General features: G+C 35.8%; 1 protein-coding gene across 2 annotated transcripts in view; it reads right to left on the reverse strand.

Annotated features, from left to right (window-relative positions):
• Window positions 1-1,352: 1,352 nt before the first annotated feature.
• The window catches only part of LNPEP (leucyl and cystinyl aminopeptidase), a 67,004-nt gene continuing 48,783 nt past the window's right edge, over window positions 1,353-19,573 (reverse strand). For both annotated transcript variants that reach the window (XM_083354545.1, XM_083354544.1), the window contains exons 12-18: window positions 18,542-18,728; window positions 16,666-16,822; window positions 15,392-15,576; window positions 11,489-11,650; window positions 9,889-10,029; window positions 8,722-8,803; window positions 1,353-7,612 (exon numbers count right to left, since the gene is read on the reverse strand). In XM_083354545.1, coding sequence (XP_083210671.1) covers window positions 7,481-7,612; window positions 8,722-8,803; window positions 9,889-10,029; window positions 11,489-11,650; window positions 15,392-15,576; window positions 16,666-16,822; window positions 18,542-18,728 — 1,046 coding nt within the window. In that variant the 3' untranslated portion in view covers window positions 1,353-7,480. The remainder of the gene's footprint in view (window positions 7,613-8,721; window positions 8,804-9,888; window positions 10,030-11,488; window positions 11,651-15,391; window positions 15,577-16,665; window positions 16,823-18,541; window positions 18,729-19,573) is intronic.

Here is a 19,573-nt window from a genome sequence, read left to right on the forward strand (position 1 = left end):
CGGGTGAGGTTCAAGGTGTTAGTAATGACCTACAAAGCCCTACATGGCATGGGTCCGGAATACCTTGGGGAGCACCTGCGGCCGGCGTCAACTTCCCTCCGCCCAGTACGCTCCCACAGAGAGGGCCTCCTCAGGGTGCCACCAGTCAAAGAATGCCGACTGGTGGCCCCCAGGGGGAGGGCGTTCTCTGTGGGTGCACCGGATCTATGGAACCATCTTCCGGTCGAGCTCCGGATGGCGCCCAATCTCTGCTCCTTCCGGCGCGATCTTAAAACACATCTTTTTGAACAAGCTGGCCTGGCCTGATGGGACGGGGTTGGATTTTATAAATGGATCTTAACTTTTAATTTGTATTAATTTATTACGGGCATTGTTTAATTACTTTTTAATAATTTTTAATTTTTGTATCTTGTTTTTATGTATTGCCCTGTTCACCGCCCTGAGTCCTTCGGGAGAAGGGCGGTATACAAATTAAATTAATAATAATAATAATAATAATATAAATGACTTTGTTGTAACTAAGTTCACTAACAGAAAGATCTTAAGATATTGTTACTGATACTTCCTTCTCAAATGTAATGGAAGCACAAGCTGTGAGTTTTTAGATAAACGTGGGTGTAGGCCTGGAGGAACATTGTTCATAGGGTCGCGATGGGCCGGACACGACTTCGCAACTAACAACAACAAGGAATTTTATCTTATGGGGGGGGGAGAGAAAAATTGTACACCACAGAATGCTCAATGCTTCTTCTGGAATGAAACTACAGCAAACACTTCAGTTTTAGCATCCTTCCTCATGCTGTTAAGTCTAAGAACTTCCAAACCTCTCACATTTGACCATGCTGCCTGAAATCCAATGTTGCAATACCTGCTCATCCAAAGTCCCAAGTAGGGGAAAGCTGTTATATGCGTTTTCAATAAAATTAAATAAAAAGCAAAAGGCCAATCAGAGGTGGTTTAAGAGTTATTTAGAACAAGCAGAAAGATCCTTTAGGCTGGTGAAGAGGAACAGATGCCAAGCCACCAACTGGAACCACAATAAACTTGCAACCCCCTCCCCAACATCAGTGAAGGAATGAAGCAGTATTTTAAGAACTTAAAGGGGAAAAAATGCTTCATGGGACTCATTTTAATACTTGGCAGAACTACCAAGAGAGAAAGAAATGGTTACAAAAAACTATAGTGAAAGAGAATTGTCCATAAACCAATGAATGCATTAAATCTGTGACTTAGAAAGTCTCTTTTTCTAAAGAGAGAATTTAATTAAAAAAAAATGAAGGCTCATGCAATGAATTTGAACTACCTCTATTTATGTAAAGATACACGATAGTCACAAAAATACAAGAAAGTCATAATATTTAAAGAGTTTTATTTTTATTTCACAAAAAAGCAATTGTATTCGCAATATATATGCCATTCAGCCAGTGCTGGTTATACACATACCATTTTATTCAAAGTATAAGAAAATAGGCTTTCATTTGTCCTTTACATATTAAGGAAACCCACAGATTTTCATATAATGTGTATATCTATATACAGACACAAACACACATCTTGTTTTCTAAAATACTCCTCCTGAAAGCAAATATTCTACAACTTGGAGTTACTCTTTTGATAAAAATGTATGCTCTGTTTTCTATAAAGATAACAAGGAAGTCTGTTGAGTCCAATTCTGTATCAATTCTGGTTACGTTGCTATGAAAAAGATGTTGAGACTCTAGAAAGAGGGAAGAGAAGAGCAACAAAGAGGACTAGCGACCTGGAGGCTAAAACATACGAAAAACGGTGGCAGGAATTGAGTATGTTTAGTTTAATGAAAAGAAGGACTGGGGTGACATGATAGCAGTATTCTAATATTTGAGGGGCTGCCACGAAGAAGAGGGGGGGGTCCACCTCTTCTCCAAAGCAGGTGAAGGCAGGACTAGAAGCAACGGATGGAAATTAATTAAGGAGAGAAGCAACCTAGAACTAAGGAGAAATTTCCTGACAGTGAGAGCAATTAATCAGTGGAACAGCTTGCCACCAGAAGTTGTGGGTGCTCCATCATGGGACATTGTCTATAAGAGATTGGGCACCCATTTGTCTGGAATGCTATAGGGTTTCCTGCTTGAGCAGGGGTTGGACTAGAAGACCTCCAAGGTCCCTTCCAATGCTGTTATTCTGTTAAGTTTAATCCCATTCAGTGTCTAATACTTTGATATTACTATTATTCAGCTTCCTGTTATCAACAGAACAACAATCTCTCCACAGATCTGGTGCAAATTTACTCTTAAATCCATTTTTTTTCTAAGGCCTTGTAAATTAAAAGTGTTCAGTGGCTTTCAATCATTCATTCCAACTTCCTCACACTCTTGCACGTTTTATCAAGGTAACTCTTAGATTTCAACAATAATTTGTTACATGTGCCATGACTAACTTAAAAAAGATGCCCAACCATTGCTTTGATCAAAGCGGCGATTTCATGGGTAAAGATCTAAATTTCTTCTGTAAATTGCAGGTTTTAGTAACATTTTAGGAGGCTTAAGTTCTTAAATATAAAGACCTGAGAGTATGGCAAAACAACATTTTTAATTAGCTAAAATTTTAAATATTTTATTGTGGATAAAACATTATAAACATACAATGGACAAAACATCAGCAAACTTTTTTTAAAAAACAAACAAACTATGCACGTTTGGAGGATTAGCAACTAGCATTTGAAATGGAAATTAAGTAACATGTATCTATCTAAACATTGGTTGGGAGGACCATTTGTGAAATATGTACAAAAATGTATCCTTAAATGAAGCAATCTTTAAAAGTTCAGAGTGCAGTAAAAGATAACATCTTCCAGAAGGATTTTTAAAAGCCAATCTATCATCAGAGGGAGAATTGTTCTAACACAGAACAGGTGGAAGACAGTCATATAAACATATAAGAGTCAGCATGCTATAACATGATGTTATTAAAAAAAATAAGGCCACATTCTTTCAAGTATTAGCCTCACAGTGCATGTCCAATTTCACCTGTAATGGAGCAGGCCGTTTTTAAAAGCAGCAGGATCTATTACATGAATTCCATCTCCCACAGCTGTATAAAGATACTAACATTACAGTTAAAATGTAGTAGCTTTGAGAGCATTCAAAATAAAACAGTTTCATTATTTGAAGTAAAAAAAAATAATTACTTTGGGGATGGGCAATTTTAAATGGCTAGATTGCTTTGTGTACATTTTGATAGAATTGCAGCCATAATATGGCTATAGATGTACACATTTATAGCTGAAACTTGCACTTTTAAGGCCCTTTTACACTCACCTACAACAACCATCATGTAATATCTTTCCAAAAACACTATTTGTAATACTCTCACCTATTCTAAAACCAGAAGTTAAATGATAGTTTACTATGCATCGCATTTTTTTCCAAAATTCTGTAGAGATCACAAAATGGCACAGGAAAATTTTGTCTCCCAATGCTTTGCTGGAAGAAAATAAACTTTAATGCTCAAACTTGATAAGTGAATTCTAGGTTGAATACAAATTTTGGGGTTATGTCTGGCACCTATTTCAAAGAGAATAAAAACTGATTCTAAATATTGGAGTAGGTATACTTTACACTGAACTCCATGCATTCAGCCAAATATGTAGAGAGCAAACATACCAATCCTATTCTTAGTGTATGACTTCCCCATATCCAGTGCAACTTTTGAGAAAGAGGCACATACCTGTGTAAAGCAATAGATCTGGGCTATTTTTTGGACCAAGAGTTAATTTAGTCTTTGGGTAGCACGCCTGGGGCCTCCAAAATCAAATAGGTGGAGACAGGATAAAAATGGTATTTTCCTTTACATTTTAAAAAATTAAATATAGCTACTATAATGACTCTTCAGTTATACGTATCTAGTAATTTTCTCTCTCCCCAAACATGTTGAAAATAATTTGGTTTTTGAGAACCACAACTAAAACTTTGGGGTGATTATGATTTCAATGTGAAATAAAATAGGCAGAAAAGTTATCTGTGATACATACATATATTGCTAGGCATGTATATATAAACATATTTAAGATGCAAATAATTGAGTATTTCTCCAAAATTTGTAGACTTAAAAGATGTGCTTTAAATATATAGAGCCATACATTTTATTCACAAAGCCAGATTATTGGGACTAAGCCCTATTTAATTATGTCTTTAATAAAATGCTTCAATGCAAACTTTTATAGAAACACACAATGCTCCATGTGCAGTTTAAGTATACACACTTCTTAACGCTACAGAGAACAAACTAGCCATTCATATACAATGCCCTTGGATATTTAAAGTTCTATGGGACTCATGGCTACAAAGACCAAAATTGTCGTTTGGTTTTTTAGACATTCAAACTGACATGTTGATAAATTGAACAAAAAGATTTTCCTTCACTGATTAAGTGCTAACATTATAGCTCTCAATAATCTTCAAAGTTATGGAGATTCATAACTATGAAGGGCTTTTAAGAAAAATAGACTTTCATTATATATATTTTTACAATACTTATAATATACTTTAAGGCACATGAACTATATTTTCAAACAGATTGAAAACACAACCAACTGATCTTGTTCATTTTTTTCCTCCAATACCAATCTCATCTATTACAGAAAGCTTTGAACCTAATTGGGGGACTGGAGGTACAATGTACAGTTTGTATCACTCTATGCTGTATTTCTGTAGTAAAGTAAGTGATTTTAGGAGGGGAAAAATTCAAAACAAAATACACTACTGCTTCCGACAGCATACATGTAGAAAATGTTAAGATTTCAAAGCAGCACAAAAGCTTTGATCAAGATTTTAGAATCAGGCATTTCTAAGCTAAAAAGCCATAAAGAAAAATGAGGACATTCAAATTACTTTAATTAATCCTTGATGTAGTAGAAAATTCTCTATTCCATTAAAGTCATCCCTAATAATTGAACTGGATAAAAGCATTTCATACTATTACAGAAAATTCTTCTTCTCAATGGACTCAAGACAATTATATTTAAAGTATAATACCTATCATTTATGGTTACAATATATGTACAAATGCACATGCACAGAAAGTCCAACTCTTCCAGATTATCCATTGTTGGAAATCAAACTTTGTTGGAAACAAATAGTTGTATTAACTATTTTGATAAAGACCAAATCCAGACATTATTATTTTTAAATAGTTTCTCCATTTAAGCACAATTAATCAGATGTAAATCAAAATCAAGCCACAATCATTTTAAAAAATATAAATAATTGAAAGTATTCTCAAAATATCAGTGCTTCATTTAAAATATTCTAATTTAGAACATATGTGTACTACATTTTCAAATCCACTTCACATTTCCAGTAGCAAGTACAACTATATATGATTTTAAGTGTCGAATGAGCCAACAAAAAAGCAGAGAGGGAGGGAGAGAGGGAGGGAGGGAGGGAGGGAGGAAGAAAGGAAGGAAGGAAATATACAAAACATATGAAAGAAATATAGCAAACCTTGTGTAACAACCAGGTTAGATGTTCTTCACATTGTGAAGTCAGACAATTTTCATTTTGGGGTTATCAAAATAAGTTATTTTAAACCAAAATTAAGAGTTGAGCTATTATTAAATTAAAACAACTTATCTAGTTTATGTTTTTACGTTAAATTCATAACAAATTGTTTGTTTGAAATGATTCTCTTAATCTAGAAAACTGAATTTTTCTTATTGACCCCAAGGTGCTTCAAACACTGAATTTTGTATATTCTTCAGCAATGACTCTCACTTTGAATTATTTGTAACACAAAGGACATATCAGCTTTTCCCCACTTATATTTCAATTTCTGGAGTATCTATAAAGAAAGAAAACACACTGCCTAATACTGATTTATGAAACATTGGATTTTATGGCACAGATCTAAAATGTTCCAGGGTATGTAATCCTCCATGAAAAATGAAGTAAAATCAGTAGTAAAATATTGAACCAAAGAACCAACTCCTGATTGTTTCTATAGTAGAATCTATATAAATTTCAAGAAAAAATGGGATTTCTGCCCCCCAAACCTGAGAAAAAGACATGTCTCAAAAGCAGCGTCAAATTGGATCCATATCTTTCCAAGTAGAAAGTACTCTATAGCTGTTCAAATTATTGAAAGCACTACCCACCTGGCACCCTTTCAGATGTGTTGGAACTGCAATTCCCAGAACTGAAAATCTCAACATGATAGCTAAGCATTTCGGAATTTATACTTCTAAAACAAAAAACAACATGTTGGGGAAGCTGGCCTAAATCAACACATTTCATTTTTTTAATCTGTTTTTATTCCTCTCAATTCTTCTATAATGTAACATTTTATTGGGGGATTTTAGAATTATATTGAACAACATATAAAATTGTTGACAATAATGTCTCAAATGCCAATTTCTTACTTTACTATAAAGGTCAGCACAGGGTAGAAGAGTTTCACAAGTATAGGTTAATTTGTTATAATAATATGGCATACTTTATTTTTAGTGAAAAGTTTTAAAACAGGGATGGGTGACATAAACAGCATGTCTCACGATTTAACAGATAGTGACTTTGGTCAAAGCATAGGCATGATCCACTCTCAGAAATAGCTATTTACAGAAAAATGTGAAACATCAGGGCAGTATTGAAAGGAATTGAAACCAAACCAATAATTCTGAGATTGGTCAATCAGTGTACTACATACTTTTAGGAAGCTATATCAAAGGGAGAAACAAATCTGAAAACTGTATAAAACATTCGTCAACCTATAATTTTTAATTTTTTTGAAAACCTCTATGGTCAAGTTCAGTATATCTCTCTTAACACTTTACTTATGTTTACAAAAGGTAATTTAACTTATTCAGTACACAGTACTAGTAACATCTAGCCATGTTGTACACAAATTAAAAAATTATGATATTTGCATAATTTCTAGAAAATACCTAGATAAATCAAAATCCAGAACTCAACGAACCTTACTTTTTACTTCACCTATTCACCTTATTGTGTTTTAGCCACTGCATATAATGGTGATAAAAATGCTTTACAACAGAGACATTATTTACATTTCAAAAAACTATGCGTAATGAGAAAGACCAAACTAAATTTGCAAAGAAAAAACAGGTCTCAGGAGTGTTTGTCTTGCTCTCTTGTCTCTTCATTTAGTAAAAATGTACTGTATATGTAGAAATGGAATTCCATATTTGTATAATGAAAGGGACCTGTAATTAAATTTTAAAAGTTATTACAGTATCCTTGTTTCATGTAAATATCTGGTCAAAATGAGCTTTTCCCTTAATTAGCAATTATGTCCAGTCCACAAATACTCCAAAGAGAGCCAATTCAGAAGAGATTAACCCTGAGCTAATTACAACCCTCTCTCACAGTGCAAAAAACAAAAATTGCATTGCTCATGTTTAAATTTTTTTTCTTTTTTTGCAAAAGCAAAAGACCAAGAGTTGCAGCATTCCTAGTGATTAATACAAGTTGTAAGAGAATTGTGATTACTATAGCAATTTTTCAAGGAGTGCCAAGTTTTGCTCCATCCACTGCATATTCAGTTGAATTGTCTCAATAGCTTCTTGGACATATTGCAATTGAGCAGTTTCCTCTGACTTTGATTCAAAGAATGACTTAACCTAAAGAAAAGTAACACATGAAAAAAGAGAAAGAAAAAGATCTCAGGGCAATGAAAAGAAATAATCCCTTAAACATTTTAAATAGTCCAACCAGCTGTTATCTAAATGTATCAGCAAATGAAATAGGAAATGAAAATTTCATTACATATTAACTATTTGTGCTTTATAGTTCAGCCCTAATTACATTATAGAAATGGTAATTTTTGAAATCCAGAGTATTTCACCCTATCCCTAACCCAATTCAAATAATTATCTTAATGATTTCCTATTAGAAACAGCTTCTCTGATTTTGAAAAAAGATTTTTCACATTATTCTATCCCCAGGATCTCTTATGAAAATTTCTTGTGTTCCATAAGAGCTTGAAAGCCTGGCTCTGCCAGCTGGCCTGGAATCCCAATGAGGGAGTGGCATCTTGGGGGTAGTTAATAGATTAGACAGAGTCCACCTCATCCCCATGCATACTTTGTTTCCTTCCTCCCACTTTGGTTTATTGAATTTCAACTTAAAATGTATGGCTGTTATTTAGTGTTTTAAGGTTTTACATTGTATTTTAATTATACGACCAACTATCTGGTGAGATGGGCAGTATAGAAAATGATAGATAGATAGATAGATAGATAGATAGATAGATAGATAGATAGATAGATAGATAGATAGATAGAAAGAAGAAAGAAAGAAAGAAAGAAAGAAAGAAAGAAAGAAAGAAAGAAAGAAAGAAAGAAAGAAAGAAAGAAAGAAAGAAAGAAAGAAATTGAGATTGTAGGAGAAGGACTAGCACAGCCAGGAGAAGGAATAAAAAGAGGGATCACCCTAAAATGACTGTAAGTCCACAAAGGAACTAAGTCCAATCTTTCCTTCACTTTTGTTGACCCTTATCTAACTCTAATCAGGGGTGGCCATTAGTTGATTCTTGTGCATAGGCTTTTAGAAATAAATCAGTTAAATTAGCCCTTCACGTGTGGACCTGGTCTTTCATGCCTGACACAATTATTACTACTGTGAAGCAATGTTATAATATAGAATCGTAATCTGTATTACATATTGCCTTCTTTCTACTTCAGTGGCAGTATTATTCCAAAATACTTTCAGAACAATTTATCCAACTAACCTCTAGCAGATGTTCTACTGTTGAGAACTGACTCGTTGTTGAAGTTACAATGCTTTGAATAGTGTATGATCCACGATGAAACCTGAAATTTAGAAAAAAAATGGAAGAAGAGTAATCTGTTTCATTAATCTATGCTAATCTGATATATATTTCACTAGCTACACAGGTAGTCCTCAACCTCTGACTACAGTTGGGGCTAGAATTTCCATTGCTAAGCAAGGCAGTTGTTAAATGACTCACATCCAATTTTATCACTTTTTTGCCCTACTTGCTAAGCAAATCACTGCAATTGTTAAGTGAACCAAGCAATGGTTAACTGAATCCAGCTTTCCCATTACTTTGCTTATTGGAAGCCAGCTGGGAAGATGACAAATGGTAGCCACATGACTTGGGATGCCATCATAAATCCTGGGTGACAAGTGAAGGGGGGGATGCTGTGATAGTCGTAAATACCACAATCAGTCATAAATTCCTTTTTTCAGTGTTGTTGTAATTTTGAAAGGTCGCTAAATGAATGGTTGTTAAGTCAAGGACTACCTGTATTAATCTAAAGCATTTCGTATGATACTAACCAATTTTGAGGATCACAGAAATTCCAGAATCAATTATCTTACATTCATCATCAGCCACACAAAATAAACTTTGGTAAAATCATTAATATGCTCAATACTTTTCACAATTCCAGAAAATACAGGCTATCAAACATATGCTCTCCCATTCATGCATTTTACAGACAGCAGCAGCTGAATTATACTGTATCTGGAGTACAGAAGAATCTAAATCAAACTCATCCAACTTACAATTAAAATAATTAAATAAATAATAATTTTAAAAAATAATTAAAATAAGCATGCTGGGTAGTCTTCATTTGGAAGGTACCAAATTGAGAGGACCATAGTAAAGGCTCTTAAATGTCATGTTTGTCACAAGGTACCAGATCTCCACGCACTAAATCAAACTGTCTTTAAATAACTCAGTATTGAAGTACCTCCCTCTGACTAGTATAAATTATAGACAGTGATAAGGGCACAGTGGATGATATAAGAAACTAATGTGAGTCCCAAGAGAATAATTACTCATGTCAGAGGTTAGCAACTACCTGTTTCATAGCTCACTCATATAGGGGGACAAGGAATTATTATAATGAGAATTCAAGCAAAGTATTACTTTTTGATAAGCTGATCCCAATTTTCTTTGACAAAATCCCATGCCAATAAATGTCCAGGCAAATTCTGACTGATAGTTTTTATGACCGTTGGAAGATCCTGTGATCTGATTACAACTCCTTGAAGGCTTGTTTGCATTAACCTATGAAACAAAAAACAAGAAAATCACATTTTTAGGCATGTATGTAGACTTTTTCCAGAGAACTATATCATCTATAATTTCAGCACTGCCATAACTTTGGATAGTTGCTAAACGAATGGAAGATTATTTGTGTGTGTGTGTGTGTGTGTGTGTGTGTGTGTGTGTGTGTGTGTAAACACATGTACACACTATTTGATTAGATATTATCATGCCTGCCATCTTTTATTTTTATTGTTTTATTGATTTTATTGTATTTTTATTATTATTGTGAACTGCCCTGAGTTCTGAGAGTCAAGTGCCATACAAGTTTAATAAACTATTATGACAAATATCAGCTGTAGTACTTCAGATTAAAACATGAAAAAGTGCTCCTTTTGACATTTTTGGGGTGGAGGGATACATATATGGATTCCAATTCACAGCCCACCATTTAGATGATTAAAGAAAAGACATTTCATGGACATCCAAAACAAAATGTTTCAGATCACAAATCTCCTAGCAGCCTAATATATAGTAAAATATAGAAGATGCATGAAAATGCATGCACATACAAGCATAGGCCTAGCCCTTTTGCGAAGCACACAGAAAAAGCCAGGAACAGCTTCTAAAGACACTACTGCTGCTTTAACAATTTGAAAAGAAATGCTCATTTTGGAGTCATGTGAATGAATGCACAACACTCTGGTATTAATAAACTCAAGTTAAAGTGTATGTGTGTGTGTCTTATAACATGAGCATGCCCTTAGCTGACAAAGTTCTCAATATACTGAGATCAATGCAGTAAATTACTTAATCCATAGACCATAATAGTATAAAATATCCTTGAGCTCCTAAAGAAGGAAACTGAAGTGGGTTAGTCTGAGAGGTATCCTTGGTGATGGAGGTCAAATGTGAGCAAGAACCTGAATTTAAGAATTAGTTCACCAAAAACCATTGCATAGTTGAGAACCTCTTATGTTTGTTTAATAAAAACATACTTTTTAGTTTCAGTTGAATATTAAAAACTTGACTGATTTTATTAAATTTAGAGCCACTTTGATGATGCTAGTTATCTAAAACTTTGCAATTGCACCTCACTGAATATTTTAATTATAAGACAATAAAGCTATAGAAAACATAATCTGTTTTACCAACTTTAAAGCAATTGAGTTACATAATTAAGGGAAGAAACTATGTTCCCCAGATACAGGTGTTTATAAGCCAAAACATCTGTTCATTAATCCAGATGTCAGTGCATTTCTCTCATTGAATGTAAAAGATTTGAAAGATCACAGAAAGCATGCTAAATGTTCAGGTACTTTCTTAACTTCTTTGTACAATGATGTAGAGGAATCAATCAAATTTAAATAAGTTAAACCAATGATTACTGACCATAACTAGAAAACTAACTTTTATTTAAGATTTAAAATCTTCAATTTTAAAAAATACTGCGTATGGGAATAGGAGAAAGGAATTGTACCAGATGAGTTTTTTAACATCACTTGTGCTGGCCAGTGATTCAAGAATTTTGAGTTTTTCTGGTTCAGAACCCACAAAGGAATACATTTTTAAAAGGAATTCCCAGCCAGCTTCAGTTTTTGCTCCAGCTGTGAATATGATCTTCATAACATTTGGCGGCAGGCTGCAGAGATATAAAAAAAGAATGCATATGTATTCTTAGAATCTCATATAAACATCCATGTTAAACATAAAAACAGTATGAATACTAACTGATAGAGCAGTGTGTAATAGGACACGGATATTCCCCCATGTAGTTAGTCTTTTTCATGTTCTCAAGTCATTTTTTCTTTGCCATTTGTTCTCAGTCTTCTCTTCTTGTTCTCAGTTGGGAATGAAGAATTAAAGTTATTTAATACTCAGAATTTGATTTTGTTATGCCAAATGGAAAAAAAGACCCTAAAACTAATACTGGGCTGAGTCACATTTATCTAATGGCACACACTTGTTGCTCACAGAAGGTTCAAGTATTGGCTTCTGGCCCAGATAGAACCAAGCAAGAACAACTGCAACTACCAGCAAAATTGAATCTTCTGATTTCAGGCTTCACTGAGGCAAAGCTGTCAATTGCTCCCAATAATAATCCTCTGTTCAGGAACTGGTTATTCAGTAATTTCTCACAAACACAGCTCAGCTAGATTAGATTTTTTTAAAATTCTAGGTCTTTTCGAGTCATGGCTATTTAGACATTTTCTTAATGGTCTCGAGACTGAGATGCCATAAAACAGACATGTCAAACACAAGGCCCGGGGGCCAGATCCAGCCCGTGAAGTGGTTTCATGTGGCCCGCGAAGCCATCCTGGAAACAGTGAGGGAACGGCCCCCACTGCCTTGGCCCTGGCCCAGAGACCCTCCGCCTGCCAGAGACCCTCAGATCTGTCCCACTCCTGCCCAGGCCTCCATAGGCACCAACGATGCCAACGATGTAGAGCTGGCCATGCCCACCCAGTAGGCCATATGCACTTTAGCCATGCCCACCCAGTAGGCCATACCCACCCTAGCCATACCCACCCGGCCCCTTGAGGGCAACCGCAATGCTGATGCGGCCCTCAATGAAATTGAGTTTGACACCCCTGCCATAAAAGGTCTAACAGGCCTGGGAATAGGTGAATCCTATCTCTCAGCTTCATGCCTTATATTTGACACTATAAATGTCTTTCTTTCAGCAAGAGTCATTTCTAACAGACATTGAGCTGGACCCTGCTTTTTTGTTCTTCCAAGTGCTGTGACAAGTCTGACAGTTCATCAGCATCAGAGAAGAGGGCAAAGGGATAAACAATAATAGTGCAATACTCAAATGATTATAACAGTGATCAAATAAATTAATTAAATATTAGGTGGATATCAGCCTGCTCCCATTCTTTGCTATGCTGCTGAAATACAAGCACAACGGAGAACTTCCAAGGTACCTGTCTTCAGAAGGGCAACATATTCTTCTTACATAGCCTTTTATACGTCTGCATGCTTTTGAGTCAATGTTGACTCCTTGCAACTGCCTGGATTTGCCTTTCCAGTTTTTGGCATTTTTAAAGAAATGATTTGCCACTAAATTCTTCCTAGGGCTGAGAATAACTAGCCCACCTAGCTTTGGCCTAAGGCAGGGGTGTCAAACTGCCGGCCCACAGGCCGGTTTTATCATACCAAAGCCGCGCCCATCCCATTGCCAGCAATGCAAAAAGAGTCATGCTACGTCACAACACGTCACATGCTGTGGCAAGTTTGACGCCTGTGGCCTAAGGTGAGACTACAAATCACAATCTCCTGGTTTCTTGCCTGGTATCTTAACCACTACACCAAACTGGCTTTCTTTTGTTTCCTGGCTCTTCCCTTCTTCATTGTGAAGAACATTTTTTTTGGGGGGAGGGGTATTCTTGCACCAAAACCTTTCCATTTCATGTTGTGTTCTGAAATATACAAAAATGTCTTAATATGGCTACTTGCCCTATTAAGAATGGTGTTCAAAACAGAAATAAAGGGATGGGTAGCCTGTTGATCACATGCAGTCTTCAGCTCTCATTCATACATGACCAGCCACTAGATCATGGGTAGGCAACCTCGGCTCTTTTATGACTCATGGACTTCAACTCCCAGAATTCCTGAGTCAGCATAGCTGACTCAGGAATTCTGGGAGTTGAAGTCCATGAGTCATAAAAGAGCCGAGGTTGCCTACCCCTGCACTAGATCTTAAAATCGGTGTCAAATTATTTTCTTCCAATTTTTGGAAGAATAAATAAAGTTTTTCCCATTCTTACCTTTTAAAACTCAAACATCCAATAAAAAATAAAGGCAGAAAAAATATCCTTGCCCCTCTCATTGGTCACCATATTGCGAGGCTTCCTGTAGCCTCTAGAAAGTCAGTGGACTTAGTTGAGCACCCGAGACCAAAAAGGCCACCCACTGCTCAATCCTGTTTTAGTCCCTATTAGTGGTCTGTGTTGTCTTATATGTTTATCCAATCAGCATTGGATTAATATAGCAGTAATGGGAATACAATCCTCTCTGAAAGACAGTAAAGATTCCTAGTAAAGAAAGTACTCATGAAGTTTATAAACTCTGATGGAACTGGAAAGAAATGTTCTTCAGGATGAAAAGGAAGACTTTAAAATATGAAGAGTCTTACCTATCCCTACAAGTTCAAGAAAATGCTCTCATTTTCGGCGTCAACTTCCCTTCGTCCAGTGCGCTCCCACAGAGAGGGCCTCCTCAGGGTGCCTCCGATCAAAGAATGTCGATTGGTGGCCCCCAGGGGGAGGGTGTTCTCTATGGGCGTGCCAGACCTATGGAACCGCTTGCCGGTTGAGCTCCGGACGGCCCCCGACCTTCGCTCCTTCCGGCGGGATCTAAAAACGTATCTATTTGAGCAGTCTGACCTGGTCTGATGGGTTAGGGTTGGGGTTTTAATACATCTTAATTATTGTTTTAACCTTGGGCATTTATTTAATTCACTTTTAATTTTTGTATCCTGTTTTTGTATTTATTGCCCTGTACACCGCCCTGAGTCCTTCAGGAGAAGGGCGGTATAAAAATGCAATAAATAAATAAATAAATAAATAAATAAATTATATACTGTATTAGTAAATGAGCACATAATTTGTTCTTCATGTTTTGTAGCATGCCAAAATGAGCCTTACTTCCCAAGCAGTGTAGGGAGAACAACTTTCAGTGAACTGTGTTGAGACATCTTATTCAGTCAAGTTTTGCCTAAGAATGGCTTACTGAAATTTCAAAAATTGGTTGTGCTCACAAAATACACTGAATTACACAGCGTGGTTTATACACTGTGGTAGATAGCTTTACGGTGTCTACTGTAGTTTATGGTACAAAGTACATGGTAGCACAAAGTCAATCAGATTATACGGCATTGCATAAAGAGATAAGCAGGTCTGTGACTAATTCAAATACAAATAGTCCTCGACTTACAACAGTTCATTTAGTGACTATTCAAGGTTATAGCGGCACTGAAAAATGTGACTTATGACCATTTTTCAGAGTTACGATCTTTACAGCATCCCCATGATCATGTGATTAAAATTCACATGATTTGTGAATTGACAACTGGTTCATATTTATGACCGTAGCTGTGTTCCAGGACATGTGATCACCTTTTGTGAACTTCTCTCAAGCAAAGTCAGTGGGGAAGCCATTCATTTAACAACTGGGTTACTAACTTATCAATTGCATTGATTCACTTAACAACTGCTGCAAGAAACGTCTTAAATTTGGCAAAACTCACTTAACAAATGTCTCATTTAACAACAGAAATGTTGGGCTCAATTGTGGTCGTAAGTTGAGGACCACCTGTAATTAGCATCAAAAATTGGGTTTGTTGTCATATGAAGTGCCCAGGTTTTTTTTTATTGTTTACCTTTCTGTCCCATTGGAGTCCTTCCACGTGTTAAACAGATTAGAAGCATCTGAACTACAGTTTCTTAAATCATAGGAACAGGCAAAATTTAGTAGACTTGACTGTAGCTCTAGTTCTGAGAGGGTCTTATTACTGTTCCATGTTTGTTGGTCAATCTTCTCTCCAAATAATTTTTCAATCCTATACTAGAAAATAGCAAAGGAAAAAGATTACCACTGGTCAATAAAAAAAGCTTTGTTACAATTGTGCTATGACTAACTTCAAAATTTACCAAAATGATGTAGAACACAGATCTGAGCAAAACCTGACTAATTCTTCTTCACTTCTGTCGACTATTACACAGCCTGATCTATTCAGAACTATACCAACTCCAAAGTGAGCATCAAAGATCCCATGTGTGAGAGAGATCTGCTAGATACTCAGAATTTATTGCACAATGTTAGTTTGATGATATGATGTGAAGGTGAATGAATTTGTAGTAGAAATCCAGAATGATGTAAGTAGAAAAAAATATCATAGAACCCTATTTTTTATTGGAAGTAATATTTATAGTATTCCCTCACTATCATAGCACTAGAAGAGCCAGCAGTTATAAATATTGAGACCATGAAGAAATGAAAGCAACCATATGCTGTTTCTTCATTCTAAGTATCCATATTTATTTATGCACAAGAGAAAAAGATGCAGTTACGAGCAGGTTTTGTCATTACAACGCGCTTTTAAATGACAATGCCTGTAGATTAAATTATAAACTATTAAAAGCATAGCATTTTTAAACAAAAATAAAACAAATGCCATATAAAGACATATCAGTTCAGACATTATCCTACTACATAATACAGGTAGTCCTCGACTTACAACCACAATTAAGCCCAAATTTTCTGTTACTAAACAAGATGGTTAAGTGAATTGCACCCCATTTTAGACTTTTTTGTCAGTTATTAAACAAAATCACTGCAGTTAAGAGAATCATGCGGTTAAGTGAATTTGGCTTCCCACACACACAAACACACTGACTTTGTTTGTTGGAAGGTTACAAATGGCAATCACACAACCCTGGGACACTGCAACTGTCATAAATATATGCCAGTTGCCAAGCACCTAAATTCTGATCACATGACTATGGGGATGCTGTGAAAGCCAGTCTTAAGTCACTTCTTTTAGTGCCGTTGTAAATTTGAACACTCACTAAACGAATGGTTGTAACTGGAGGACTACCTGTATAACTTTCTAGTTATCACACAATTGTTACTTTCCTATTTTCAAGAACTTACCAACACTCTGGAGGAGAGTTCCAGCATTCCCCTTTTCTCAACTAAATTGAAGATACGACTGATTTGGTATAAAGCTTGCATGATTGGAGCTGTGCTGCTTTCTTTCGCTATATAGTCCGTTAGATTGAAAGCCATGGTCAAAGAGACTTTTCCTACCCTAAAAAGATCAGAAAAAAGTTAAGACCAGTATTCTAAGTTTAATATTATAAAGGTTTGTACTTTGAAAACTTGTGGAAATTTGTATTTTTAAAACTGAAATATATTGCTCCAAATAAATTCTGAGCTAGCTTCATTGCAGAAACTATCTAGTATTATTGATTGGGGAGGCAGAAAGAAATTATGGATAACTGAAGCAATTCATTTAAGATTTTTCCTTTTAAAATGAAGCTATGATGAAACAATAGAATTGTTCCCTTTCTGAAGTTTAATATTATGAACTTTTTTATACTGTTAAAACATTCTGAGCTACATTTAGCAGAATCCAATCTGGGTCAGTCACCAGGACCCAAGCTCTGAGACTCGTACTGGAGCCCATCCTCAGGGAATTTCTCTCTCACCAGAATGTGTGCTTTGGGCTATGTTATGCATAGTATTTACGTGGTGCCTGGTTGTGTGTGTGGCGTTTTAGTTGTAGATTTGGTTTTTGATAGCTGATTATTAAGTTGCTGGCTGTTGTTTTCTTGTGCTACCAAATCCTCAAGCACCTAAGTACCTGATAAGCTGGTAGTAAATCAGCACTCCTGTTGTCTTAAAAGGGCTATTTCCCAGGCTAATTTTGTGCCTGCTGGGCCAACAATTTTAGTAGCTGAGAAACTGAATGTATGTCCTTGTCCATTCAATGTGAGGCTACCAATGAGTTTGAGTCTCCTCATCTGACACTCGCTTCTGTTCTTGCAATGTAGTGGTTGGCTTCCTCCCCATCTGTCCTAGTCAAATGCAGGGGATCCAGATTACATTAGAAGTATCCCCCAACTTCAATCAATTTTTGCAATGAATGATTTGTCCTTGTATGGTAGCCAACTTGCAGATCTCAGAAGCTGCGTTTTACTACTTCCAAAATGTTTTTGATGTATGGCAGGGTGTGTCATATAGCTGATCTTGTACCTTCTTTCTTCCTTTCTTTCCCCTGCCAGATGCACAGGCATCTTGTAATTAACTTGTAAGATTTATTTATTATCTACAGGGGAGAGAGTAGTTCTTGAGGATGGGCTCCAGCATGTGTCTGAAATCTTGGAAGACTAAACCTCTGGTCCTGGTGAGCAACCCAGACTGGATCTTGCAACATTATCTAGGGACACATTTATGTGCTTTCATTCATTATCTACATTAAGCTTGAATGGGCACCACTCACAAAATGTGGAGCCAGATCCCTAGTTTTCTTCAATTTAGATCAAATCAGAAGCTATCTATTTCATCCTGGAAAACAATCAGACGGAGACATCTGCACCAGGGATGTCAAAAAAATCAAGATGGCTGCATAATTGTATAATCACATACCCATCTCTTTTTTACATTTGTTTGTCTATTTAAAACTGAACTCTCCTAGCACAAAGCTCTTCTAAAAATAATGTTGTTTCTAATCTTTTCATGGTTTTTATGAATTCATATGACTGGAGCTGCTACTTGGAGGAAGAACATCCACAGTGGTATAAATATAGTGCTATTGACATCTGCTAAACTATTTTGTGTTAAATTCCAGATTCATTTAACTCCCCCCAAAACTATTCTAAATTAGAACTGCTATTTTTCTGCTTCACCAAGTTCCTGAATCTCTAAAACATTGTAATATCACGTATATCCCATTCTCTGTGATAGTTGAATATTTCATATTTAAGTTTTTATTTGACAAAAGGAAATTTTCATTTTGGATAATTACCCAGCCAGAATAAATATATTATGAATCAAATTGGCTCTGTCTTTGGCATCAAAAATATTGGGATTTGTCTTCAGTAGTTCAATTAGAGCAATCCAGTCATTATCAGCAGCATAATGCACAATATAGTAACCATTTCCCTTCACATTGAACTTTACCCACTCTATTTCATGAGGGTACTCAATTACACCTAAGCAAAAAAGAAAAGGAGAAAAAGAAAAGAAAAAAAACATCAGTTTAAATTAATGCTAATTGCTAAGCATTCACAAGGATAAACATTATTTACTGATAAAACCTGGGCAGCCATTTGTCTTTGTATTTCTTCCAGAAGGTCAGGGGTACTTGCAATGACAAACAGTTTGTGTTCAGTGCTATAAGAGACATTTTGTAGAGTAGTAAGTTGCACAAACTGAGTTTTCATAGATCAGTCCCTAATACAGATACCTTCCTCCAAAAGCAATACAAGCCAAATTTGCTTGATAATATATAAGCACACTACAGCATCATAAATCTTGTGCACATGCAACTTTCAATATCGCAGTTAAACTTTGTGCAGTATGGTTATTTATTTCATTTATTCTCACAGCATCAGGTCTAAGCTTTGAACACTCCCTTTCTGAGTGGTTATTTGGCTTCAGACAGTCCCTGTGTTAAGAACAAGTTCAATTCCTTAACTCTGCTTTTACCCAAATTTGTATTTACTGTATGTCAGAATTCATTTAGCAGCTTCTACTAAAAATGATGGATGTCACTGTCCTTCTTTAGCTGACAAAGCACTGAAACTGTGCAATACTTTAGGGATTTTCTGAAAATAGGCTATTAAAACACATGGCCTTAGTAGTTCGTCAGCTTGAGGAAGGGCACCACTATCTACCATTTTTAGTAACAGGCAGCCTGTTTGTATCTAGGGGTTCTCTTTTAAGTCAGACAGCCATAACTACCTATATTCTTTGAAAAGTTACAGAAGACACCTGGTATTCATTACCAGTTCTCACTGGCAACAGAATTGCTATGAGTTTTATTCCTAAATCTAAA

The sequence above is a fragment of the Vipera ursinii genome, assembly GCF_947247035.1.
Source record: "Vipera ursinii genome assembly, chromosome: 2".
NCBI classification, from domain to species: domain Eukaryota; kingdom Metazoa; phylum Chordata; class Lepidosauria; order Squamata; family Viperidae; genus Vipera; species Vipera ursinii.